This window comes from Emydura macquarii, unplaced genomic scaffold (genome assembly GCF_026122565.2).
Source record: "Emydura macquarii macquarii isolate MOO-44397 ecotype Brisbane River unplaced genomic scaffold, CSIRO-AGI_Emac_v2 contig_2448, whole genome shotgun sequence".
Classification (NCBI taxonomy): Eukaryota; Metazoa; Chordata; order Testudines; family Chelidae; genus Emydura; species Emydura macquarii.
The window spans coordinates 2,503,237-2,531,118 of record NW_027132585.1 but is presented as its reverse complement, the minus strand read 5'-3'; the positions used below and the strand labels follow the sequence as shown (position 1 = coordinate 2,531,118).

Here is a 27,882-nt window from a genome sequence, read left to right as displayed (position 1 = left end):
TTGTCTGACCTCATTTATACTCTGACTAAATGCCTTATTTCCCCCTTCTCTTATTTCATGCATTTTTTTACCTTCTTGCTGCTGAAAATTCTTTGTTCCTGGTTTCCTATTTGTACATCGGTCTTAATTTTTAAGCTCAAATGAGAAAAATTATGTAAATCAGTTTCATAATTTTGAAAACTTCAGTTCATAAGAAAACGAGACTTCCAGATGAATAACCTGTCTCTTTAAACTTTCCTTTGTTTAAATTGTTCAAACACATCATCCTCTTTATTGCTGCACCTTTTCCAGGTGGTATTGTCCTTTCCACTATATGGTGACCAATATTGCATGCTGTGTTTCATAGATGGTTCTAGTCTGTGGTAGCAAGGTAATTTCTCCCTTCTCTGTAAACTGGTTTTCTCCTGATCATGTTCTCCAGTCTTAACCGACTTGTCATTTGCCACTTGTTTTGACAAGTAGACAAACAGCTGTTGAAGCTTTTCCTTCCTAGTAAGAGGAGATGCTTTAGGTTTCAGTAGGGAATACTTGGGAGTTTTTCCGTAGCTAACTTAAAGTTATTTATGAACTGTAACAAGAGAACTGGACAAGGCAGCAATATACCCAAAACTTTTAAGAACCGCAGGAGAAAGGGATCAGCAAATTCAGGCTTTCAAATTGCTTTATATGAAGAACAATTTATAGGTAGGAACTAGAATTTATAGGTATACTTTTTGTGTTCACCAGATCCTCTGATTTGGATGTGTAGATTATATGTAGCAACGCTCAAGGCTGTGGAGTGGGAAGATTTAAATGACTGGACTTTTGTGCCTAGGACCTTGCATTCAAAGATAAATCTGCCAAGACAGATTAGTCTAATCTGTGATGCATATAGATTGTGTGTAATGACCTCTGTATGGCAGCCCCGCTGATCTCAGTTTAAATGCTGACTCTTTCAGACCCAGATGTTGCTAAGGCCCTTTCAGAATGGGTTTGTAACTAATGTGAACAAACTAACTTCACTGAATTCATTTTGAGACCCACCAGGGTGATTAAAAGTTCTAGATGTCTTCTCTCACTTCCTAGTCCTTCCTAACAGGCAAACAGAGCTTGGAATTCCTGGTTTAATGACAAGGGGGCTATAGTAAGGAATTTTTCAGTAAAGAACCCTTCAGCACAAATTGCTTTGAATCAACAAGATTTTTGTCTGATCTGCAAGCCTAACTGTTTCTAGGGCTTCAAAGAATAAGTGACATGCATTATTGAAATGATTTTGAAGTGAGAAGAGTTCATGATGTATTGATTTGTCAGATTTGTTGGTCTTAATGTACTTGTCCTAAAAGCATTGGATTAGCAAACTTTTGAAAATACAGATGAGCACTTGTTTCCTGAAACGTAAAAGAAAAATGTAACCCAGTGAGATCGTTTCAGTTAACATTGAGAACGGTGTACTGGTAACCCACGGCCAGTACAGTATTTAGAGTGGAGTTAAAATCCCCGCAGCATGAACAGAGCTTTAGAGATGCAGACTTTCTGCCAAATGCTTGGGGCCTTAAGTTGGACCATAGCCAAATGCACCCATGTGTCCAAAAGGCATGAGAAAACATTACCGGTTCTGCAGCCTGAAATATTTAGATTTGTATGCTGACTGATTCACAGAGGTAATATTGTACAGTTCTGGGGGCTTTTGACTTGAAAACAAAGGAAAAGGTTGTATATGCATTTTGACTTGTTTTATTTGTCAATTTTCAAACTTTCTTTGAAACTTTGCTCATACGTTGAGCCCTGAGACAACCACAATTTCACAGAAGTTTGCAAAAATAGCCTAATACTGTGTTTTTTTTCCAGTGGGGCAGAAGTGGGGGTGAGGCAGAAGCAGGCATCCACTCATGCCAGACTCACGCTCCATGTGGTTTGTTGCTGAACTGCTGCTCCAGCAGCAGGGTAGCCAGTGGACATGTGGCAGCATTGGCTATGCACCATCCCTCTCGTCTCTGTCGCTCTGCATATTAATAAGCCCAGGGGGTGGAAGTGGAAGCAGTTCCTGAGGAGTCTAATATAAAGCAGCTGCTGCTGCCCATTTCTGGCTGCTCTGCCCATGCTAGGCTGACTCCCCTGATGTCCTCCCCACAGCCTGGGGAGCATCTGGGCCACAGCTGTGCCATCCTGACTGAGCCACCTGCCAGACCCAGTCACCCATTCCACTATCACAGAGACCAGGTATTGGACAGAGTGGGAGACCCAGGGACAGGTAAAGGAAGGTAATGGAGAACTGTAGGGGATGACAAATAAAGGGGGAGCAACTGGATATGAGTGGCTGGGGAGAGCTAGGTAGAGTCCCAGGGGTGGCCGGACAAGTGGAAGGTGGGTTGTGGGGTCAGGGTAGAGAATAATGAGAGACTGGTCAGAGGCTTGGGGGAGCTGGGTAAAGGGAGGCTGGGGGAAATGAAAGTAGGTAAACCCATTGGAAACAAATGGTTACATATAAAACAAAATTATAACATGCTTTCTAGAGCAGTGGTTTTCAGCCTGTGGTCCTCAGAGCCCTGGGTGTCCACAGTTTATGTGTAGGATTTCCAAAGGGGTCTGCACGTTAATTTAAAAATGAAAAAAGGTTGATCCACAAATGAAAAAAGGTTGAAAACCACTGTTCCAGAGCCTAAATGTAACTCACAAGACACTTCCCTGTCTCCTGCAGCAGTGGTTCTTAACCGGGGGTACAGCAACTCATCTACATATTTGCCTAGTTTTACAACAGACTACATAAAAAGCTCTAGTGAGGTCTGTACAAACTAAAATTTCATACAAAGACTTGTTTATACTTCTCTCTGTACTATACACTGAAATGTAGGTACAATATTCCTATTCCAATTGATTTATTTTGTATTTATTTGGTAAAAATGAGAAAGTAAGACTTTTTCAGGAATAGTGTGCTGTGACATTTTTTTGTAATTTTATGTCTGATTTTTGTAAGCATGTAGTTTTTGAGAGGTGAAATTTGAGGGTACATGGAAGAAACAAACTCCTGAAAGTCTGGAAAGGTTGAGAGCCACTGTCCTACAAGACCCCAAGTCCTTTTCCCAGTGTTTTCAACAAGAATGGCTAAGATCGTCCTTTCATAAAATCAAGCCCATCAGCAGTTTCTTTCCAGATTGAAGAATCCTCAGTGCAGCTCAGAACCCTTCCAAATTCATTGTCTTTATCTGTAAATAGGAAAACCATTGCTGATTTTGTTTTCTTCTAGTAGCACTCATAATCGCTTCATTAGAGTTTTACTCAATATGCAAAGAGTAAGATACACAATGGTCAACCAGTGGTCACAAAGGTCTCCCATCTCCTGTCTAGAGAAATCTGTCTCAGTGCATGCTACCTCTAAGTTACCTGCCTTTAACTACAGGGCTTTAAGAAAATAATTTTCAGCATACATGCATAACTGCTACACATTATCTGCACATATATTTTGCAATGATTATGATGATCATTGTGATATAGGCTTTCAACAGAGATCTTATATGACCACTTTTTGTGAACCCAAGAGATCCCTATTGCCCTGTGTACCCCTGTGCCCTCTGCTAGTGGGCATCGAGGTTCTTGGATCACACTGTCTGTTCTTATCCATGAGTGAGAAAGTTTCAAGACAGAAGTGCCCTGTGCTGAGAATGTGTACAACCCACTCAGGGTCCTTCCAATTTTATCTGTATTTATCTGAATCCACTTACCTTCTTACATCTAATCAAAATTTTCTTGACCTGTATCTTCTGATACAGCCTCAACTGGAGTATTGTGCTTCAAGAAAGATGTGGACAAATGGGAGGAAGTCCAGAGGAGAGAACAAAAATTATTAAAAGTCTAAAAAACATGACCTTTGAGGAAAAATTGAAAAAATTCAGTTTGTCTAGTTTGGAGAAAAGACTGGGGTGGTGGTGGGGAGATGTAGTAAGTTTTCAAGTACATAAAAGATTGTTGCAAGGAAGAGGGTGAAAATTGTTGTTGTTAACCTCTGAGAATAGGACAGGAAGTAAAGGGCTAAAATTGCAGCAAGGGCAGTTTAGATTGGACATTAGAAAAGTCATCTTAACTGTCAAGGTAGTTAAGCACAAGAACAGATTACCTAGGGAGATTGCAGAATATCCATCACTGGAGGCTTTTAAGACAAACACCTGTCAGGAATGGTCTAGTAATAATTTAGTCCTGCCTTGCATGCAGGGGACTGGACTAGATGACCTACTGAGGTCCCTTCCAGTCCTACACTTCTGTGATTCACAAATCGTTTTATTCTTCCAAAATACATTAAAATGGTATTTGTCTGAATCAGAGTTCGGGCCATTGAGATGAGATTTGTAGATAACACAATGATTTTAAAATGTCTTCATTTTCCATCAAGCATTCCCACAGGAAACAGCTCATAGATCTCTTAGCATTCACTGTCCTTATCAAGTGGTGATGTATCTTGAAGGTCATCTAAATCACCTCTGGTAATGGCCAAATGTCTTGTTTTTAATCATGAGATCAAATAACTTTTTTTTCCCCCTGTAGCTTTCTCTCTATTTGGTTCTGGTGCATGGAATAGAGTATGCTAGAGATGTTCTACTTCTGTAAATTGTGATTCTTCCCATTACCCCTTTCAAAGTATATAGCTTATGGATTTTAAAAAGCACTGTGTTCTAATTCCTTGCAATAGGGAACCTTTTGTTATTTCATTATAAAGTGTCTCAGGGTATTGGGTGTAAGTTAGTCTTGCCTTATCACAATTTATAGTGTAAGAGGAAAAGGACAAAACTGGTGAAAATAAATTACTATAGGGTGCTATATACTGGCAAATTAGTCCCTAAAAGACTAAAGAGTTTGGAACAGTCATTACAAAAATCCAGTTAGGGTGGAAAGAATTTTTAATGCTTGAATACTATTTGTTTTAAAAGCTAATTTAGTGACATTGAAAACAGCAGCGTAAAACTGAAACAGTCTATAAACTGCTATGAAAATATCTAAGAATGTTTAAACTGGATTTTCAGTTATGTACTAAATGTAAATAGTAAATCTATGGGTATTCCAGTTGAAACTTCAACTCATATGTTAAATAGTCTGAAATGGGTACTGATGAAACGATAAAACATTCTGCTATGTCTGCGGTTTACAAGTGGAAGGTATTTGCAATTTTTCTGCAGTTTTTTGTAAAGGGGTCCTTGACAAAATTCAACAGTGAATGCACCTTTAGTGTCAGATTTTTCAAAGGAGTCTCAATCCAACCTACACTTATCCAGATACAATTTCATGGAGAAACACATACAGGTAATGGTCTATCACTTCCATGCCCAAGTGATAGTGCTTGAAAAGCCTGCCAGAGTTTGTGCGTGTGAAGTTATGTATGTACAAAGGAAGATAATTACTTGTGATTTGCTCCATAGAGCAGTGGTCTTGATAAATTTTGCAAGCACGGTGAAGGTGGGCATTTAGAGTGGGAAAAGGTTGCCTTACAAGTCGCAAAACTGGCTAGCAGTGGCATACAGTGCCTGAAGCTCTGCCCTGGGCTGAGGCAGCAGTTTTATCTAAACTAAAAGCTCCAGGAAGTATATTTCTTTGTGTGCGGAGACCTCTTTAATTACCAGAGGACCATGTACACACTGCTGGCTGACAGCTTCAATAGTAACAACCGCCACTGTGAATAAATATAAGGGGAAAATGCGGGGGGGAGGGAGGGGTTAAACCTTCTGTTGTCCACATTCACTTCAATAATCTCCTTAATAAGAAAAATAATTCGACATAGCACAAGATGTCCCAGGAACATTTGAAAGGTTTTTTAAAAAAAAATTGTGCACCATTCATTCAGCACTCAGACAATGTAAATTCACCTGTAAAAAAACCCAACCAACCAACAAACAAAAGACCCCAGCACACTCATCCAGTTTTTTTTTTAATATTAACATTTGGTAAACATGTGGTTTGTTAAATATACGTAATCAAAGATTTCACTCAATTTAATAATGTCACTAGATTAGACAAGTCACAGGTAATGTAAAGATGCTCACTCTGGAACATCATCCTGTTAAATAGAGAGATCCGCTGATTATATGACTGTATAGTTTCTCTAAACAAAAGCTCATTATTGTAATGATTATTGTATTGTTTCTGATTCTTACATGGCTAGGATTTGTAAACCTGTTAACTTCCTAAATAAAGAAATGGTAAAAACACACTCACCCATCGTACATCATTTCTGCCCCTCATATTTTCTTTTTATGCCCTCCCAACCTTCCACCCCCACAATTTCTGTTATTTGAATGGCATGAGCTTGCATGACAATTACAGCAAAAAAGGTGTCTCCCTGGACAGTGGGCTAAATCTTGGTACATTACCTTGCATGGTTACTGCACCAGCTGGCATATGTTAAGTTCTGTAAGAGTGAGGGACAATAGAATTGGGGCTGAGAGAGCACTTAAAATAGGTCACAAGATGCTGCCCTGATATAAAATTCTAAATTATGTTATGGAATTTTTAATAGATGTTTCTGTGGTTAAACACATGTTTACTTATACTTACTTAAGCTTGGTCTCTAATGAGCATATAATGAAAAGGGCAAACTGCCAGAAACCATTCTTTTTAGTAAATGTAAATACTGATTTCTCTACGGTTCCATCCAGATGAACTTTCTTATGCTGGCTGTGTAACCTGCCAATCTACTATATTTATTTTACTTACAGCTGTGGTACTGCTTACTCTTGTATTCCTGAAACTCAGATGTGTGTGACAGAGTCCATCTTTTGTCTTGCAGTTCACAACTGGACTCAAGAGGAGACTCTTCAGTGGCTGGTAGAATTTGTCGAACTGCCCCAGTATGAGAAGAATTTTAAAGACAGTAATGTCAAAGGAACAACGCTTCCCAGGTGAACCTTTTCTTCTGGATTAGTTTAAAATACCTGTTTTCTTTTGGGCAGTGTCCCCTCTAACTTGTCTGTGCAGGGTAATTATCTAAATTTAATACTGACAAATTTTGCTCTAGTATAAGAGAACTGATTTACACGAGCAATTCTGAAAGGTCAGGGAACCAGAATTTCTATTTCCTTTTACTGAAATATTCCTGAAAATCATCTGTCTCCAGCCCATATTCCCTACCTCAGTTTCATTACTTTCTTCTTTTACAAATAATGTGCTACCAGAGTGTTTCGGTGACAATCACTTAACTTTGTGGTGGCTAATTTCTGTTGAAAAGCTACAGATGTATTCAGCTTAACATTGCCAGTATGGGCCTGGAGACTCTGCAGAACTCTTGCCCTTGAATATTAACTATTGGATTTTTACAGATATTAAGTATGTTTAGGAGACTTGATGCCATCAGGCTGCACATAAACTTCACATTTAACTTCTTCCAAATGGATTTAATTAGTGGTGGTTGCAAAGTGGAAAGAAAATAGGAAAACCATTACTACATAGTGGAATGTTTTTGATACCTCTAATATTTTATGACTTAAATTATGAGTCATATCTCTTGCTATCTCTGGTTTAACCGTATAAATATTATCCATATAAATGGCAAACAGATTAACACACTACAGTAATTCTATAGTTCTGCATATAGCTCACATGAAAATTTATGTGAGAATAACATTTGATGTCTTATGAACAGGATAGCAGTAAATGAACCTGCTTTTATGATCTCTCATCTGAAAATCATTGAACGGAGCCACAGACAGAAACTTCAGCTAAAGGCGTTGGATGTTGTTTTATTCGGACCTCTCACACGTTAGTACTGTCTAGTTTTTTACCTTGTAGTTGTAAGAATTCAAACACCTTTTTGCTTTTAGATTTAAAGACAGTAATGAGGTTATATCCAGTAGGTGGGACACCTCACTCCACTTGGTCAGCACCTTGGTTCATTATTTGGCTCAAAGTTGAGGGACCCAGAAGAGTGTAGAATTAAGGCACCAAAATAGGCAATCTAACTGGCCTTCTTTATATGGTAGTCGAGAACACTATTTTTAGTGTGCTACCCAGTGGTCTAATAAATTCTTCAAATGTTTTTTGTGATCACCTTATGATAGTGTTCTGAATCTTCTTTGGTTTTGTTTGTTGGATTTTAGTTAATGTGCTGGTTAAGCCCAACTTAAACTTGACTTTTCCCTGGCTGGGAGGCAGGGTAATATTTTGCTTAATGTAGCCAGTATGATTAAAATTGTTATAATTAAAATTGTTATCCTGAATCAACACTTGGAAAAAAGTTAAGTTTTAAATTGGACTCAGCTAATACGTGTTAGCTAAGCTTGACTTAAAATCAGCCACTTTCCTTAGACAAGACAAAACCACTAGTGAAAACACTGACATTTCAAAAGCGTGTAGGCCCTGTTAAATTGTCAAATAGGATAATGGATGCAGCCCAAGGCTTCAGGTCTGGGAAGTTTTAATAAAGTTAATAATTTAAGTTAATAGAAACATTACACTTTGCTTCTGGTGGATCCTAGAAAAATTGTTAAGAAAGGAGTGAATACAATAGATTTATGGTAGTGTCTCATTTAAAAAGAAGTGTTATTGATTTATTATCCATTTTCCTATGCATTTTGTAAAAATAAAAATCAGTTTCATTTTGGCCTTCATCATAGTACCCAAGCTTATTTTCTTTACACGGTATGTCATAGACCTAAATTTGAGAAAATTACCTGGAACCTGTCTTGTGCTTCTGTAAACACTTATTCTTGTGTTGCCTGTTGATGCAAGGATTGCAGCAACCTATTGGTGCTGAGATTGCTCACTTTCTGAAATACTAGATAATATGCACATTTAACCAGATGGACATGTTAGAACTGCATATGGATAAAGGACTCTTGCAATTGTATTCTTAAAAGTGGGATTAGATGGAACATTAACTACCAGTGCAGCAACAATTATTGCAAAACTCCTTTATTTGTACAGATATATCTCCTCTCCAGCATGAGTTCCACCTTTCTGTAATCTTGTTTTGGTTCCATCTGGTAAGCAGATGATCTTTTTAAACATACCACGTTACTGCTTGCTGTGAAACATATACAGGCTTCATTGGATTGACTGCTGAGGCTTATCCTTTTATCCATTCTGTTTGTGGATGATACTGCAATTCTGAAGGATAGTGTCCTCCAGGGAAGGTAATCTGCCAGGTGCTATCTAGAACAAGTTTGTGTTAGAGAACGGTCATTCATATAGATTCATCTGTGAATCTCGGGCATCTGTTAAGACACTCCAAAGTCTCCAGGTATGCAGTTATATCTGTCCTTCCTGCACAATACCACAACTAATACAAATTAGAAATGCCATACATAATTATTTAAAAGGTATTGTAAAATCTTATATAAAATATTTTACACACACATACAGCGGACTTCACAAGCCCAGGACCCAGCCAGGTAAGGAAAATTATTCTTGTTCACAAGCACCAAAGCTCAGTTTGGGCAAGTGAAATTTAATTATTTCCCTTCAAATTGGCAAGCTGCTGACCAGCAGTTAAAAATCTTGGGTGCCTTAACTGAGACAGGAGGCTGCATGTGAAAACTAGACTCCCGTCTTTCCTCCTAAGCATGGCTGAAGAACAGATGATCTGCTGTCCCATCCTGCTACTTTACTAACTTCCTTCTTTGAAATGCTGATGAAGCAGCTGCACCCAGTCTGCACTCAGAAGAATGTGAGTGCCAAATTAAATGTACAATCTCAAGTGCAGTATGGGATGTCAGAACTTGTTGGTTGATTTTTTTTACAAGGTAACTGAGGCAGGAGGCTCGTTGTCATCTTTGGCCTTAAAGTGGACACACAGTGTCCCCAGGAATTGTTTGAAACATTTCCCTATTGAAATGTGTATGTGAGAAGTATAGAGTATACAGTGAAAGGTATAATGTGTGTTTTACACTGTTGAATCCTTGGCTGGATACCCAATGTTGTTTCCGAGTCTATTACTATTACTATTCCGAGTCTATTACTATTAATATGCAATATTTTAAAATTCAGGTTAGATCACTACTTTATTCCTGAGGATGCAGCATACATCATCAATTCATTTTATTAAATGCTTTTTTTGGATATTTTAAATACTTATTAATGTAAAAGAAATTGACAACCATTGAGCAACCATTTTAGTTGGGCAACTGAAGTTTAGATTCATACTGTCCTTGTACAATTCACTTTAATTTTTATGTTTAATTTTTAGTATGAGCCTCATCCTCACCCATTACCTTGAGGGACTCCTATGGAAATCAAGGACAGTTTTGCATGGAGATGAGGGACTATAGGATCAGACCCAACACTCTCATGATCTTCATAATTTGATAATGGATTAAGCTGTGTTGTAGCCCGTGAAATAGAAATGCTTAATGAAGATTCAATATGTAATTGTCATGGAGAAGATTTGCTAACTTTTCAGTATGCATTTAAATTGTAGATGGAATATGGTGTTGGCAACAGAGTTGTTCATTTTGCCGCCAAAATAATTTCAAAAGGGGGATGTGGGAGAGATCTTACTGGTTAAATGATCTGGAATCTCGCTCTGAACTCCAAATTCCACTGTTTTTATGTGCCCAAAAAAAGTGATTTCAATAATGCACCTTTTAAATCTGCATAATACTTGATGGTTATAACTATCTGTACAGGCCCATCTCACAACTGGATGAAGGATTTTGTACTAGCAATTTCTATAGTGATTGGTTTTGGAGGCTGCTGGTTTGCACATATTCAGAACAAGACCTCAAAAGAGCACATTACAAAAATGATGAAAGACCTTGAAAGCCTCCAGACAGCAGAGCAAAGCCTTCTTGATGTGCAGGAGAGGTATGTGAACTAAAAAGCTTTAAGTGTTCAGTGATTTGTGTAAGCTTTATATTTTGAGATAATGATGTTTAATATTGAAAGCAATAAAGTGAAAGATAATAAGTTGACTATAACAGGGATTGGGTTTTGTGCACCTTTCTCCATTCATTGCACACATTTAATGGCAGTCTTAATGACATTGAAATATCTCTTTAAAAATTTAAATGGTAATGTGAGAGCTGAGCAATGGAAAGGAAAGAGAAGTGGATACAGAGGTGAGTCAGATGAATATAAAAGGGACAGTGGCTGAGTTAGGCTATGTCTACACTGACGGCGGCAAAGTCACTGCTGTCAGATTGACTTATCTGGATCGACTGAGTGGTCAGTAAAGGCCTGCTCAGTCGATCCAGTAGTTGACGTTCTAAAACCACCTCCTCAAGTGGCATAGTGCTGTGTCGATGGGAACACAGTTCCCATTGGCACAGTGCAGTGAAGACCGCGCGCAGAAGAGACGCACAGAAGTCGACGGGAATTACGCAAGTTTTTTGTGTACTTTGCGTAACTCCTGTCAACTGCCACCAAATCGCCAAGGTAAATGTAGACCAAGCCTGTGTCTGTTACCTTATCTCCTGATGTAGGAAACAAGATTTATTACTGCAAAAACGAGAGTCCTGTAGCGCTTTAAAGACTAACAAATTTAATTTCTGCAGGCATAAAGCTTTTGTGGGCTGTAACCCACTTCGTCAGATGTAAGGAATAGAAATCAGATAGGAGGTTGGTCGGTCAGTCGGTCGGTAAGGAACAACAATGGGGAAGTTACGTATAAGCAAAGTCCATTCAGTTAGAGTAGTTGAGGCCTATTCACAACCATTGATTAGGAGGTGAGAATATGTGAACAGTGACAATTACTTCTTGTAATGAGAGAACCATTCCAAGTCCCTATTTAGACCCAGTTTGATTGTATCAAGTTTGCAGATGAGTTCCAGTTCTGCAGTTTCTATCAGACATAAAAAATGGTAACATCCATAAACCATTCGGAGAGCACTTCAGTCTTGCAGGACACTCTGTAGCTGACTTGAAAATTGCCATACTTCTACAAAAAAAACTTCAAAAACAGACTTCAGAGAGAAACTGCAGAACTGGAAGAAAATTTGTAGCATCTTCCTCATTGCTTTTTGAGCTCATGACATCAAGACAAGCCTTCACTGCAAATTGTTCACTTTTTTTTTTTTTTTTTTTTTTTTTTTTAAAGTATTATGGAGAAATAGTGCCTTCTCCATAGTTAAGGCACTAACTCTTTCTTATTATTAGCCTGGTATTTTTGTCTACTTTCACACCTTTAAAGTATATACGAAGGAGATTATCATTAAAACTAGTAAATTAGATCTGAAGTATTGATCTGAGGCTGATTTATGATTAAATTTGAAAGTAAATGCTGCAAATTGTTACTGAAGTGTTACATACAGTCTATACAGTCTTCATTCTTCACTAGGACACTGCATCATTAACCACTGTTCTTTGAGTAGCTTCTCACTTTTTGTTCAATTCTGTTCTGAAGGCTTGAAAAGGCACAGGAAGAAAACAGAAATGTTGCTGTAGAAAAGCAAAACCTGGAGCGCAAAATGATGGATGAAATTAATGATGCAAAACGGGAAGCTTATCGACTAAGGGAGTTGAGGGAGGGAGCCGAATGTGAACTGAGCAGACTCAAATATGCAGAAGAGGAACTAGTACAGGTATTTATGAACTAGGGGACATTTCAGTTTTCTTAACTTAATTTCCTGGTTTTATTGGGGTTTACTTTAATAGGGTGATGTATTTTTTTTAAAAGTGGCATTTCTGTGATGCTAGGTTTATTGATCTGGAAGCATCCTATAAGCCTCTGATTATTTCATTTCTTTATGACCATAGAAAAAGCATTTACACTGACCACTGTTAAAACTTGTGAAACATGTGGGCTGTGTAGCTACACTGCGTAATTAAATGCTACTAAAACATACTTAAAAGAACAATTATTCATATTTTAAGTACCTGTACATAATGTACATGGGCCAAACAGTGGCAAGACTTAGACCTATAGAGGAGGGAAATAATCGTACCTCAGTCCCTTTCTTGCTACCAGAACAGAAACAGGAGCTGTCTTTACCAGACTGTTGCTTATATTTTCTTTAGTGTAATCTAATTTATAGTATTAGAAATTAGCTGCGGCACATCAGTGTTAGTTGCAGCTTGGTCACCAAGGTAAAATAGGAACAGAGAATTTTGAGGCTGGTACAGTATATGCAAATCCACAACATGAATTTTCAGAAACCTCTCAAAATTTACACTTGATAGCATGGAACCACATGCCAGAGCTACATGATCCCAGAGTGTGGTTCTATGAAGAATGAGTTTTAGAGGCAATTAAAGCAGTATTTGAGACTGACTGATTTTTACCTTCAATCTCAGGAAAATTATCTCAGTGACTTTTGCATCTCTTTTGACTGCTAGGTTCGCATGGCTTTAAAGAAGGCCGAGAAGGAGTTTGAGCTGAGAAGTAACTGGTCTGTTCCTGATGCATTGCAGAAATGGCTCCAGTTGACACATGAGGTTGAAGTACAGTACTACAATATTAAAAGACAAAATGCAGAAATGCAACTAGCGATTGCTAAAGATGAGGTAATTATTTACTTCTGAGTTACTTCAGTATATTAATGTGCTAAAGACTCGTAGACCAGTCCATTTTGTTGCTAGATAAATGAACCAAAGGATATAGGATATTGTGATAGGATAGAATGTTGGTTACTTATCTTTTCTACAGTCAGAATACAAAGGTTCTGTTTAATTCAGATACTTATTACCTTTATGTCTTCTCAAAAATTATTTTTTGTTATCTGCATTATTTATACGGCATTTGGCTTCATGTTTATCCTGCATTTTAGGCAGAAAAAATTAAAAAGAAGAGAAGCACTGTATTTGGAACATTACATGTTGCACACAGCTCCTCGCTAGATGAGGTGGACCACAAAATCCTTGAAGCAAAGTAAGAGCATCAACTAGATGTATATTGTCCCTTGCTTTCTTTTATGACAGCAACAATGAATGAAGGTCACTAAGAAAATGATATGAAGGAATTTAGCATTTTAATTTTAATTGAACTTCAAGTAAAAATCCACTGTTAGAAGATATTGTAATAGGGAGGTTTTTGCACACTTCTAAGGACTAGGTGATTGCTTTCTGTTATGCTACATTAATTATACTGTTACTTTTCCATACTATGTCCAGCATTCAAGTTTAAGTCCAGTGACATAACTAACTTCAATATTGTGTTTATTTTTCCAGGAAAGCACTCTCTGAATTGACAACATGTTTACGAGAGCGTCTCTATCGATGGCAGCAGATTGAAAAGATCTGTGGCTTTCAGATAGCACACAACTCAGGGTTACCAAGCCTGACTTCCTCTCTCTACTCTGATCACAGTTGGGTGGTGATGCCCCGAGTCTCCATTCCACCTTACCCAATTGCTGGGGGAGTTGATGACTTAGATGAAGATACCCCTCCAATAGTTGCACAGTTTCATGGTATGTGGTATGTACTTCAAAGGGAAATACTGAGAAAGGGAAGTAGGAGTGGGAGAGAAGAGTTACCAGTAAAGGGGAAATTTAGAAGGAAGGAGACCAAAAGCACAGAAATTCAGAACAAAAGGAAACTCAGAAAGAGGCGTGCAGGAAGTAGACAGGAGTGGAGCAAAACATTAGGTAATACTCATTGGTGGACATCTTAAAACAAAGTAAGCCCCCTCCATGAGTCTGCCTATTAATTAGATAGAAAGCACAGTAAATGGGCTGGGATTGAAATAAAGGTAACATGAAGCAATAAAAACTATTTCCTCCTACTCCTTATACTGAAAAAAAGAATAACCTCAGTCTGATCATCATAAATAGATTACAGATTTTTGTCCATAATACCCATAATGCTAATTTTACCCTATAACTTTGCTCTTAGCCCATTGCTTTACCATTATGGAAGGGCCAGAGTTTCTGTCAGGTCAGAGGAGCAGGTAGGAAGAAAGATGACACTTGGTCTTTCCGTGGGAGGATGTGTGCTGCTTAGCTTTCCAAGCATCCTTTAATGCCTGAAACAAAAAAGTATTGTTGTCCGAGGAAGCTTTCAAACATAGTATTTGTGCTGGGATGCAATTGATTGTCTGTGAAGAGGTGATAAGAGCCAAAAATGGAAAAGTTCCAGCTTAAATGAAACTATGGCTGAAATGCATACACTGGAGAGTCAGCCCACTCTGATGTCTTAAGTCACTGCATCAGCAAGAGAGGCCATCTTATTGTAGCTGGAGTTAACTAGGCAGTGAAGATGAATTGAGGTGAGCTCTCACCTGATTGTTTCGGCGTGTGTGCGCGTGCGCACACAAAACTCAAACTGAAGAATTGAAGAAGGGATAGAACTTCTACAATTTCTTGTTGACTCTAATGTCCTTTGAAAATACCAGCACTGTTTTTTTAAAAGGTTCCTAATAGAGTTAGCTGCACAGGAGTTAGAGGATAGAAATGAAAAGTAGGTTCTATCTGACGCTCACTTTGTTCATGGTGCTGCAGACAGGTCAGTCGTGAACAAGGGCATTTTCACCTCTCGACCCAAACTTGCTTCTCTGGTCTGGGTTGACATCTGGCTTGCATGCTGTCATCATCTTCCAGCGAGGAGCATATGTGTTTGTTATGGTTAGGTCATGTGCTGCTACTTGCATCATAAACTGTGACTTCCTCAATGACCTTCTCCACTGAGAGTAAGATAACTAAACTGAACGTGCGATTCCAGCAAGTAGAGGTCAATGTGCCTTGTCCTTGCCTGTCTTGTTTGCTTACGTGTTTATATATAGACTTCGATCTAGTTACATGCACAGGAAGGAAGAATATAGTTTATCCAAGGTTGACACAGCATTCCATGAGGAAAAGTGCATATGGTGTCAGTCCAGACTTTTGTCTGCAAAATTCTTTGATTTCTTGGCATATTCTTTTAGTTGGGTAAGCAAACAACACCTGGCTGGGGGTGGCCTTTCTTGTCCAAGACAGGCAGTGCAAAGTACAGTAGTCTTGGTAAAGGGAAGGTTACAAATTCTGAAGTCTACAACTGAGAGTCTGGAAGTAGTTCCAAGGGCTCACTTCCACACGAGAGCGTTGTTAACCTGCATGCTTTCCAAACTGAAACCAGATTGGAAGGTTTCCAGAAACTGCAGTGTCTGCAGCCTTCTGTCAGGCTCTTCTTCAGTCAACTTTTGTTTTGCTCTCTCCATCTGCTGGCAGGGAGAAATTGTACCCAAAGTATCTGGACTGGCATAGCAGATCTTGAAAAATGAAATGTCACTACAATGTCCCATTACAAATGAAGTTTGTCAAATGTTGTGTTTTGCTTGATATTTAGAAAAAATGGCTTTCTTTGCTGTTGGCACCTCTGCCGAGAGATTGCAGTAATATGTAATTCTAGAAAGAAAAAAAAAAGATTTAATGACTGTAGCATCCATGGTTGTAATTTAGTATTGTTTACTTCCAACTTTCCTTTTTGGTTAGATGAACTTATCTTAAAAAAACTGGTATTCATTGAGAAAGCTTCTCACTTTTGCAAGATTTTAATGACCATAAAGGTAGAATAGATGAGAATAATTATGTACTTCATACTAATGCAGCACCAGCACTTTTGGTCTCTAAACATGTAGAGCCAGATTCTTAAATGAGATTTGGCCTCTTTTTGCTGCCCAGGAGGCACAGAAGTCCGAATCTGGATGCAGATGGTCAGAGGACTGCTCCGTTGGCATGACCGTGCTGCAGCTGGGTCTTGCATTAACTGTCCTGTCCCAGTATAGAGGGTGCAACAAAGCAGATCTTTGTTACACCTGTCATCCATTAAGGACCATACGTGAGGCCTATGTGAGTACACTACATATGTGAGGCCATATGTGAGTACACTACACTTACATTGATGTAAATCATCCTACGTTGACCTAGCTCTGTAAGCGTATACACTAAAATGTAGTTCACACCAATGTAAGTTGCCCACTGCATCGACTTAATAACTCCACCTCCAGGAGAGGCATAGTGCTTAGGTCGTGGTAGTTAGAGTGACGCAGCTGTCAGAGCCCCACAATGCACTACAGAGTTAAGTTGGTGGAAGCACTTCTGGAAAGGATGCGCAGTGCTGACAGAAGGAGCATAATATGGACATGAAACACCGCTTTAACTAATGCTGTGGCTGTACGTCGACTTACGTTGCCTTAATTTTGTAGTATAGATTTATACCCTAAAAGTCAGCTGAGAGCATAGAATCATAGAATACTAGGGTTGGAAGGGACCTCAGGAGGACATCTAGTCCAACCCCCTGCTCAAAGCAGGACCAACCCCAACTGAATCATCCCAGCCAGAGCTTTATCAAGCTGGGCTTTAAAGACCTCTAAGGATGGAGATTCCATCACCTCCCTAGCTAACCCATTCTAGTGCTTCACCACCCTCCTAGTGAAAAATCTGATCTTGTTCCTGATCTTGAATGTAGACCTCTCCCACTGCAAGTTGAGACGATTGGTCCTTGTTCTGTCATCTGCCACCACTGAGAACAGCCTAGCTCCATCCTCCCTGGAACCCCCCTTCATGTAGTTAAAGGGTGAAATCAAATCCCCGCCCCACTCTTCTGCAGACTAAACAAGCCTAGTTCCCTCAGTCTCTCCTCATAAACTATCTGCTCCAGCCCCCTAATCATTTTTGTTGCCCTTGCTAAAGTAAAGATATATCACGCCCACTGCTTTCCCTACATCCACAGAGCCAGTCATCTCATCATAGAAGGCAATCAGGTTGGTCAGGCATGACCTGCCCTTGGTGAATCCATGCTGACTGTTCCTGATCACCTTCCTCTCTTCCAAGTGCCTCAAAATGGATTCCTTGAGGACTTGCTCCCTGATTTTTCCAGCCACTGAGTAGCCTTATATTGGCTCTTAAGAATCATTGCGGCTGGGCAGACTGCCCCTCAGAATCATTAACCTGGTGTACCTGTCCTCTGCGAGGGAATCTGCTGATAGGATTTTTCAGAGTAGATTATGTTAATTTTGAATTAACACCATTTGTTTTTTTGTCCTGCAGGGTCCACTGTAAAGCCTCCCAGCACATTAGCAAGAAGTAGTAGTTTGTGTCGCTCAAGGCGCACCATTGTGCCATCATCTCCACAACCTCAGCATACTCAACATGCTCAGCATACGCAGCATACCTTGCACTCCCCTGACCCTGACATCCTGTCCGTGTCAAGCTGCCCTGCTCTTTATCGTACTGAGGAGGAGGAAGAGGCTATTTACTTCACTGCTGACAAACAATGGTATGAAGAACAGCAAAACGTTATGAGAACTTTGGGTGGATTACTATAAATAATTATGAAGTGTTAGATGTGGAACTATGCCAAACAATGGAGTAGCTACCTGAAAAGTATAAATTAAATTATTGGACCCATATGGAACACCAAAGTGTCTGTTCATGCTGCTGTGTGAACATGAAGGAGTGAAGTTCTGGAACACCTTCCGAGGAGAGCAGTGGGGGCAAAAAACCAAACTGCCTTCAAGACTGAGCTTGATAAGTTTATGGAGGGGATGGTCTGATGAGAGTGCCTAAAATGGCATGTAGCCCATCTGCAACTGCTAGTAGTAAATATCCCCAATGGCTGGTGATGGGATGCTAGATGGAGAGGGCTCTGAGTTACTACAGAAAATTCTTTCCCAGGTGCCTGACTGCTGGTCTTGCCCACATGCTCAGGGTCTAACTGATGGTCATATTTGGGATTGGGAAGGAATTTTTCCCCCGGGTCAGTTTGTCAGAGACTCTGGGGTTTTTCCACCTTCCTCTGCAGCATCAGGCATGGGTCACTTGCAGGTTTAAACTATTGTAAATGGTGGATTCTCCATAACTTGAAGTCTTTAAATCATGGTTGGAGCACTTCAGTAACTCAGCCAGAAGTTATGGTTCTATTATAATAGTGAGTGGGTGAAGTTCTATGGTCTGCAATGTGCAGAAGGTTAGTCTAAATTATCATGGTCCCTTCTGGCCTTAAAGTCTGAGAATCTGATTAGCAAGTGCAAAAGGTTTAATTCAGTTCTCCCATAATCCTGGGTATATTGAGCTAATTCAGCTTCTTGCAATAGTGTATGCTTATAGCTTCAACTGGGACCAAAAGCAGACTTCAGTGCTCACTGCTGTTGCTAACTTTTCCTAGGAGGAAGTATAAGTTCCTTTAGTAATGTAACACATGGACTACTTAGATTGTATATTGAAAGGTGGGGATGTCTGCCCTGGGGAAAAATTTCAAGCATGTTAGACTTGAATCCGCTTCTTCTGTGGCTTTTATAACTTTACTTACTCTGTTGTGAGGTTTTATTCCTTCACAATCAGTCTTCTCTGCCTGTTTGTTTCTGTAGTGAAATCATTGATAATTTGTAACATCACAACCATTCCGAGGACATCATCTTATCACCTCATAAATATGCAAGTGAAAGAATAATTGCATATTTATGTAGAGTCGATGAGAAGGGCTATGGTTATCAAAAGCATTGGCTTCATTAACAGCAAAGAGAACACAACAGTGGCCAAGTAAATTTCATATTGTACAAATGTTTTTTTCAAGCTTATGTCAATGTGAAAATACCGTTTATAATGTAGATACTTCAGGCCACTGATTGTAATTAATTACTTTTTTGGAAAAACCTACTAGTAAAATATGAGCTGAAGGATAAAAGTTTTCTCATATAAAAGGGTGTTGGGGTTTTCTTTAAAAGTATAGCTGTACTGTATCAATACATACAGGTTTACATAGAGAAGAATGATGGTCCAGTGGTTAGGGTGGTGGCCTGGGAATCAGGAGACCTGGGTTCCTTGCTTTCAGAACATAAGAATGGCCATACTGGGTAAGATCAATGGTCTATCCAGCCCAATCCCCTGTCCTCTGACAGTGGCCAATGCCAGGTGCCTTAGAGGGAATGAACAGAACAGGCAATCACCAAGTGATCCATCCCGTTGCCTATTCCCAGCTTCTGGCAAACAACAATCCCTGCCCACTCTGGCTAATAGCCATTAATGGATCTTTCTCCAGGAATTTATCTAGTTCTTTTTTGAACCCTGTTATAGTCTTGGCCTTCACAATATCCTCTGGTAAGGAGTTCCACAGGTTGACTGTGTGAAGAAATACATCCTTTTGTTTGTTTTAAACCTGTTGTTTGTTAATTTCATTTGGTGACCCCTAGTTCTTGTGTTATGAGGAGTAAATAACACTTCCTTATTTACTTTCTCCACACTTGTCATGATTTTATAGATTTCTATCATATCCCCCCATTAGTCGTCTCTTTTCCAAGCTGAAAAGTCCCAGACTTATTAATTTCTCTTCATATAGAAGCTTTTCCATACCCCAATAATTTTTGTTGCCTTTTTCTGATTCCAGTATATCTTTTTTGAGATGGGGAGACCAGATCTATACACAGTGTTCAAGATGTGTGTGTATCATGGATTTATAAAAAGGCAATATGATGTTTTCTGTCTTATTATCTATCTCTTTCCTATGCCACAGACTTCTTGTGTGGTAAAGCTTAGGAAAATCGTTTAGGCCACATCTACACTAGGAGTGCTTTCCCAGCATAAGAATACACCTGTACTATACTGGCAGAGTGCTCCTGATGTAGACACAGCTATACCAGCAAAACTGTGTTTTGTACCAGTATAGTAAAACCAGCCCCATGAGCAAAACAAATGATACCAGTACAATAGCAGCTTTGCCAGTACAGATGCATCTGCACTAGGGACTTCTGCTGGCACAGCTGTCTTGCTGTGGGATCACACCTCATCTGCCTGCAAAGCTGTGTCAGTTAAGGAATGAAGTCTGTAGCATAGACCTGGACTTAGTCTTTGTGCCCCATCTGGGGATAACAACTCTTCCCTAAGGCCAGCATTTGAGGGTAAAAACCTTAGATTGTGTGGCGCTCAGAGTATGTCTCTACTACAATTAAACACAGGTGGCTGGCCCATGTCAGCCAACTCAGGCTTGTGGGGTTTGGGCCATGGAGCTGTTTAGTTGCAGTGTAGATGCTCAGGCTGGAGCCTGTGCTTTGTGAACCTCCGCCCCCACAAGGTCCCAGAACTCGGGCTCCAGCCCAAGCCCCAACATCTACACCGCAGTTGAACAGCCACAAATACCAAGCTCCACAAGCCTTAATCAGCTGACATGGGCCAGCTGTGAATGTTTAATTGCATTGTAGCCATATCTTCAGATTACTACAGTAATGGGGCCATACAAGTGCCTTCGATAATAGAAATTGGGGCAGGATGGCTAGAAATTGATGCTTTCTTCTTTAAACCAGATTTTTATTTTATATTTTGTTTACATTTTTCTTTTTAAAAATAAATCTGCTTAAAATAAAATCTAAATTTAGTACAAAATATGTTAAGGCCTAAAGTACTTATAATCTCTCAAAACATTTAAATAAAAACTAGCTATGCCGTTCTGTGTTCAATTAAATTTCAGTTACCATCCTAATGGCTTGACACAAATCATGAGCAAAATGTTAATTATCTAGTAAATAAGCAATGTATCACTCACCATTATGTAACATACTAAAAATGTTTAAATAATAAGAATCCTAAAATGGTAAGCTATATTAATGCTTAACTAAACGTATATAGTTATAAGGTACCCTCCTAATAGCGAAACGATGTACCTTATCTAGTGTAAAGGCTCTATTTATTTGTAAATCAAAATATTGTAATGGTTATATCAACCAGTGAGAATGCACTTTTTCTTTAGAAAACAACTGAAGTACAAATGGAAAGGTTGGTTAAAATCAATGATTTAAATCAAGACTTTCCACTTGATTTAAATTGATGATTTAAATCAATCCATTCTGATTTGGGTGGAAAGAAACACCACTGCATGTGTCTGCTGCTTCTAACATTTGTCATTGATTCTATTTTTTTCCTCTTGTCCCTTTATCCTTTTTTCCCTACAGTCAGACTTCACTTAGATTTTAGTAAAACAAAGAGCTACTTAAGGGGGATTTCTGCTTTGTTCTGTAGGTCTTAGGGAACTCCTCACTATGACTCTTCCAGAACAATCTTTTTTTTAAGAGACTTATTTTGATGCTTTATTTGGATGCGGGCTGTTGCTCTTCTACAGTGAGTTGCAACTGACTGAACAGAGCTTGATGCTTATGTTTCGCTGAGATTGAAATCATTCGGCTTCTTTTATCTATTGGCAATCAAATAAGTAATGCAATTGTATTATGGTCTCTGATGGTTTTACTCTGCTTTTTCCCCCAGCTGGTAGCAGTGTGACACATGCATAAGATTACTGTCTCATCCTGTATCAGAAGTACATAAGATTACAAAGTTACATATATAAAATTGCCATTCTTGGATCTGAGATATGAATTTATCTGGGTTTTTTATCTGGGTTTGTTGTTGTAAATTAAACTATTCAGCTGACTAGTTGATACATTTTACCAGCTTATTATTTACCTGTCGCTCCTAGTGAAATGAGTTCAGTGGGTGGTTGCAATCTAATGGCATAGATTTTAAACTGTTTCCCCCCTCCCTCTTAATTGCATTAAGGCAATTTCTATCTTACAGTTTCTGCCCTTCTCTCTTTGTTTTTACCTAGGGAAGTTCAGGATGCAGGTTCGGAGTGTGATTCCTTAAACTCGTCCTTTGGGAGGAAACAGTCTCCTCCTTCAAATCTTGAGATGTACCAAACTCTGTCTGCACAAAAGATATCCCGGGAGGAACTGTCGCTAGAGGAATCATCCACAGGAGACTCCTCATCACTAACTGCAGATATTTCTAGGGGTTCTCCTGACTGCACAGGCCTAACAGAAACTAAGAGCATGATATTTAGTCCTGTAAACAAAGTGTACAATGGTATCCTGGAGAAGTCTTGCAGCATGAACCAGCTTTCTAGCGGGATCCCAATCCCAAAGCCTCGCCACACCTCCTCTTCCTCGGCCAGCAGTGAAACTAAACCCATTCATGAAGTCTCCACTGTCCCTAGGATAAGCAGCATCCCGCAGGACCTATGCCAGAATGGTGAGAAAAACAAGAAGCCATCAAAAATAAAGAGCCTCTTTAAGAAAAAATCTAAGTGACACATACGGAAGTAACCCATAACAGTGGCAGCGTTAGGCTTTCTAAACTTTAGAATGTAGTTGGATTTGGATCTTCCAGACTGAAAGTCATAGTGGAATGCCTGATAGGTCAACTCTCTACTATTTAAATGACTCTAAAGTTAAAAGATCATGCCAGCTGTTAATGAGAAATCAAAAGTTGACAGTTCAGTCATTTCTGCCTATTTATTTCTGCTTTGTTTTTAGTTACATATAACTTTTTAAAAATGCCACTTTGGACTTACAAGCTTTAATGGACTAGTAAGCCTGCATGGGCTTGCCAAAATTTCTTGTTTACCAGATCATCTTCTTATCTTTCCACAGAGCTATGACATTTACCTACTGGACTTAAGTAACTTAAAAGAAGTAAAACTAATTAAATTGCACTACTGTTTTCCAGACTGGAAAAGTATCTCTGCAAGTGAAACTGTAGGATTTATAAAAGACTGAGGAGATGGGTCTTTACGCTTTTAGATCTTTTAGGGTTTTTAAGTAGAACCTAGGATTTCTAATTGACTTGATTTCTGGAAATGGAAACCCCACACTTTTGTTATGGGAGGCTTCATTAGATGCATTTATCATTAGAACGGTTCAAGTCCTGCTGTAAAGATCATGTTTTTCCCAGGGCTTTCACTGTGATTTTACTGCATTGCAGGCTGTATGATAAAATATATAGATAATTTAACAAGAGAAGAGGCTCTTGATTCCTTATGCAAGCGATGGAGTGAAACTTGATTGAAGGACTTAAAACATTCACATGCTTACAATGGGGAAGGGGAGAATATGGGCACTTGTTTACAGACTTTGACAGACAAAGGATGTTTGATTTATCAAAATTTGTACTGTGGTAAAGATAATAAATTGAAGACATTCTTGTGCTTGGGATTGTTCTGATTTTAGCTGATATTCCCTTTCAGATATATTCCTGAGGCTCTGTTTGTTGAACTTGTTACAGACTACATTGCTTATGCTATAAGTGTATAAATTATTTTTATTAGCTTTTAACAATGTCTTTATGCCCCTTTGTAGGATTTCATACTATTTATTTTTGTATAGTTTGAGCAGTTAGCTGTTCAGACATGTTTCGTTGAAGTAAATGGTCTATTAATTTTACAATGTACATAGACTTATGAACTAGTGTAATTTAAAGATTTTAAAATGAGAATCAAGACATCAGATAAAGCAGCTTTTACATTAAACAAAGCTTTTATCATAAGGCATTACATTACCATTGGGTAACAAAGCAGCCTTCTTAGGAAAACAGTGGCTAAGTTGTTCAAAACGATCACCTTTTTTTTTTTTTCCCCGTTTAGAGGGGGGGAAATGTACTTCTTGAGTAACAGTGCCTTTTTTATTCAGTTTGTCTGAAAACATTTAATGCTAAGCAACAGTTTTCTTTGAGGTGAATTCCAAAGAAATATTTTTGCTCTAGTGAACACAAGCAATTTATGCTGTGATGACTAGATCTCTTCAGTTCTGCTATGGGGATACATTAGTGGCTTCAGTAGCTGCTGCTCCAGTGACTGGACTTCTGTGTTTAGGAGTTCAAACCTTGCCAGTACACACACACTGTACTGTAGAAAACAGTGAATTCATTGACTGCCTAAATAGATTGCTGGTGAGACGTTAACAAAACCTTTAACCATTTGTTTAAACTTGAAGCAATACATAGCTTTCCTATTTTTGCACCAAGATCCCACTATATGAGATTTCTGTTTGTTTATATGCCTTTGTGAGGCAGTGGTGGTATTTTTAGCAGAAACCTTTACTATTTCTTTTGAAATAATAAACAAAGAATATCGAAATTACCAGCTGAATTTAATATGTCCAAAAAAGAAGAGTCTCTTCTATGTTGGAGGTATAAGCATAGTTACTTCAGATTTTAGTTACTGGTTGTTTATCATTTTGAAATTGCTTTTATGCAACTTGCCATCTCCAACCTATCCAGAATATAATTGACTTACCCGTGCCTTTAACCTGGCTACTCTGGAGGCGTTATCCTGATCCTTCTAAAGAAGAAGTTGAATGATGCCATCCTGCTAAAGCTCATAATTTAAATATCTGATCAGATGGGTGGCTCTTGGAGCATTGGTTGCTCTCCAAGATAATGCAACCAAACTTTAGAAGTTGTTTGCTAGGAGAAAAAGCTCAATTTTGGTTACTGGCTTTCAAGATGGATTCTCCTTGGCAAACTGCTTCAGCAAATCCAACCTTCCTGTTGCGGGATATGGCATATGTCAACATCCTGTAGATAGAGGAGTGCGGTGTACTTAAAATGACCTGTAGGTTTTCCTGTGCTCAGCTAACTATGTCTCTCCACTTCATCTATTTGGATTGGCTGACAGTAAATAAGTCCAACTGGGAAGCCAACCATTGAAGTGCTCTTGGAGACTTGCCACCCTCCTAGATACAGTTTCCAAAAGTCGCACTTGAATGGCAAATGACTCTGTATCTCTCAGCCCACGATGTGTCAATGATCAGAGTGGCTCCTCGGCTTTCTGTCTAAAATCATGCTCTGACTGAGGATTATCTGAAGTAGGAGATAAGGGGCTTTTTATGGAATATTTATATTCTGATGGAGCCCAGAGGCCATGATCAGGATTGAGGGCCCATTGCGCTAGGCCCTGTACATAGGTAGGCACTCCTAAAAAGTTTACAATCCAAGAACTCAAGTAAGATATAAAGGGTGGGGGAGAAGGTCAAATATATGCCATTTTATAGTCCTAAATACATTTTTATAGACACAAATATCTGCCAGGCAGGTTACATTAAAATGCTGTTTTCCAGTAGGTTGTGCCTTGTCCTGTCATTTTCAATTAATAGTGGTTAGATGGGGAGAGGCATTCAGAACTACTTACCTCCAAATATTGCTAGAGCCAATAGAGAGAATCAATTGATGCCACATAACTGCTCAATCTACTTCTCTAGGGACCACCTGTGTATTTGTATTTGCTTCCCTTATTGTTCAAGGTTGTTGGAAGAAAAGTACAAACAAGTTTGCCGACCTTTCCCAACTGTTCCTAGATAGACTATGCCACTACTTCAGGTGCCTTCCTACTCAAGGCCAAATCCCTCAAATTATGTTCCCAATAGCTGGTTGCATGAGAATTTAACACTCCAAGAGAAAGGAGTTTCTGAGAGGTAGCTATACCCTGCTAATTTGAGAGAGCCTGTAGTTTCTGTTACTTCTTATGGATAGTATGGACAAAAACGTTCTACTGGTGACAGACAGCCTAAGAACACACTGCTGTTGGTATACCTCCAAATAATTCTTTCTCTCTAGCAAGGAGTTGATGTTGGGCTGGTGGTTATCATGCTCAGAGGTTATGGCTCAAATCTTGGAGGTTTCAGTAGAAGGCGTTCACCCATTAATGCACATTTTTTAAGACCCTCTCTTTAAACTCCTCATGAAAATAGATCTGATCTGAAGCTGCACCTAGTCCTTTAGATCTGAGATAAGATTTATTTTGAAACTGTGCGTTTTGTTACTTTAGCAATATTAACCTTTAACGTGTTGTTTCCAGTTGCTCTTATGTCTGCCAGACAAGATAAGCAAGATGGTAATGCTTGTTTGTCAGCTCATTCTTGACATCTTTCACAAATACAAGGTGGCTTTACGTGCTATTCCATTGTTTCTGTACAACTGTGAAACTGAATTTTGCTAGAACCAGAGTTGTGTGTGCCCGTCCCTCTAATGCAGTGGGAGAGTCAGTCACACTGTTTGGCTGTTAAAAGGGCTTATGAAGGTGCATATAAGTAGAACACAAGAGTTGGAGGAGAGAAACTGCCTATCTTTCTCATTCCAGAGGGCAAAAATGGGTTCAAAAGTGTCTCCAAGTTGGTCTTATGAATTAAAGTGGTACATGCTGCCTGGGGTGAGACAGGCCTGTTCCTGTTACACTCAACTAGATCAACCTGTGCTTCTTGGACATACGGAAGAAAAGTCGCCTTAGAAGTACTCTGCGGGGCTCCCACCTGGTCTTCTATTCTTTTCTCCACCTGGCATCAAAGAAATTGATATTTATGACAACCTGTGGTTGCAGAATCCTCGAGGTAGTTTTGGGTAACGTGACTGTGTGTGTGTGTGTGTGTGTGTGTGTGTGTGTGTGTGTGTGTGTGTGTGTTGGGGCTGCTTTTGGAGTTTTGTAAGTGATGAAGTGATCTGAACCAATAAGAGAAGACCATTTTTACTTGGAAATGGCATTCCTTTCACTTAGTTCAGCTCAGTTCACAGTAATACATCTACTGTAGTAAATGAGGCAGTAAGGGCACTAATATATTTGATAATGATTCCATGTATGTGTGCCTTTTAAAATATATTGAATTCTCCTTATATGGGTTACCAAGGGGTATGATAAATTCTGATCACATGGAGTCTTTAAATCAAGGTTGAATGCCTTTCTAAAAAATTTGCTGTAGTTCAACCTTAAATTACTGGGCTTAATGCAGGGACCACTGGGTATAATTCTCTTTCGCATGTGGTCAGATTATATTATAATTCTTTCTAGTCTTAAAATCTATATAATTTATATTCATTCTCTATAATAATGTGTCTCAGTACTTGGCGTTAATGCAAATAGTTTGGATAGAAACCTGAATCCATCCAAAATTCAGGCAGGTCTTTTTGATCCTATAAACATCAGTCCATTACTCCTAAACTCAACAGGGCTACTAAACTTTTGTAGGAGGGATGGGTAAGATGGGCCATGGCTTTTCCAGACATTTTTATACCATGCTCATGACCTTGTTAACTAATAGAAAGGGATTTAGGGTGACATCGAAGGTGTATGGAGCTTTCCAGAGTGATTCAGATAAAAAACTTAACATCCCAACCAAACATGCAGGGGGTGGGGAGGCAAGTCCAGTTGGTCTCTCAGGTGGACCAAACCCCAAAGAGTTCATGCACCCCCATTTATTGCCTTGAGCTTTCATCTTTGGAGTGGAAGACCTCTCCCAAAAGGCTTTCTTATTCAGACCTAATCTTAATT

At 39.1% G+C, this 27,882-nt stretch overlaps 1 protein-coding gene across 1 annotated transcript in view; it reads left to right on the top strand.

The window, feature by feature from the left end:
• The window catches only part of STIM2 (stromal interaction molecule 2), a 130,380-nt gene extending 106,608 nt beyond the window's left edge, over positions 1-23,772 (top strand). Inside the window, exons 4-12 of the mRNA XM_067562548.1 lie at positions 6,749-6,860; positions 7,601-7,716; positions 10,581-10,758; positions 12,296-12,473; positions 13,228-13,395; positions 13,659-13,759; positions 14,059-14,297; positions 17,853-18,081; positions 22,396-23,772. Coding sequence (XP_067418649.1) covers positions 6,749-6,860; positions 7,601-7,716; positions 10,581-10,758; positions 12,296-12,473; positions 13,228-13,395; positions 13,659-13,759; positions 14,059-14,297; positions 17,853-18,081; positions 22,396-22,876 — 1,802 coding nt within the window. The 3' untranslated portion in view covers positions 22,877-23,772. The remainder of the gene's footprint in view (positions 1-6,748; positions 6,861-7,600; positions 7,717-10,580; positions 10,759-12,295; positions 12,474-13,227; positions 13,396-13,658; positions 13,760-14,058; positions 14,298-17,852; positions 18,082-22,395) is intronic.
• Positions 23,773-27,882: the final 4,110 nt, after the last annotated feature.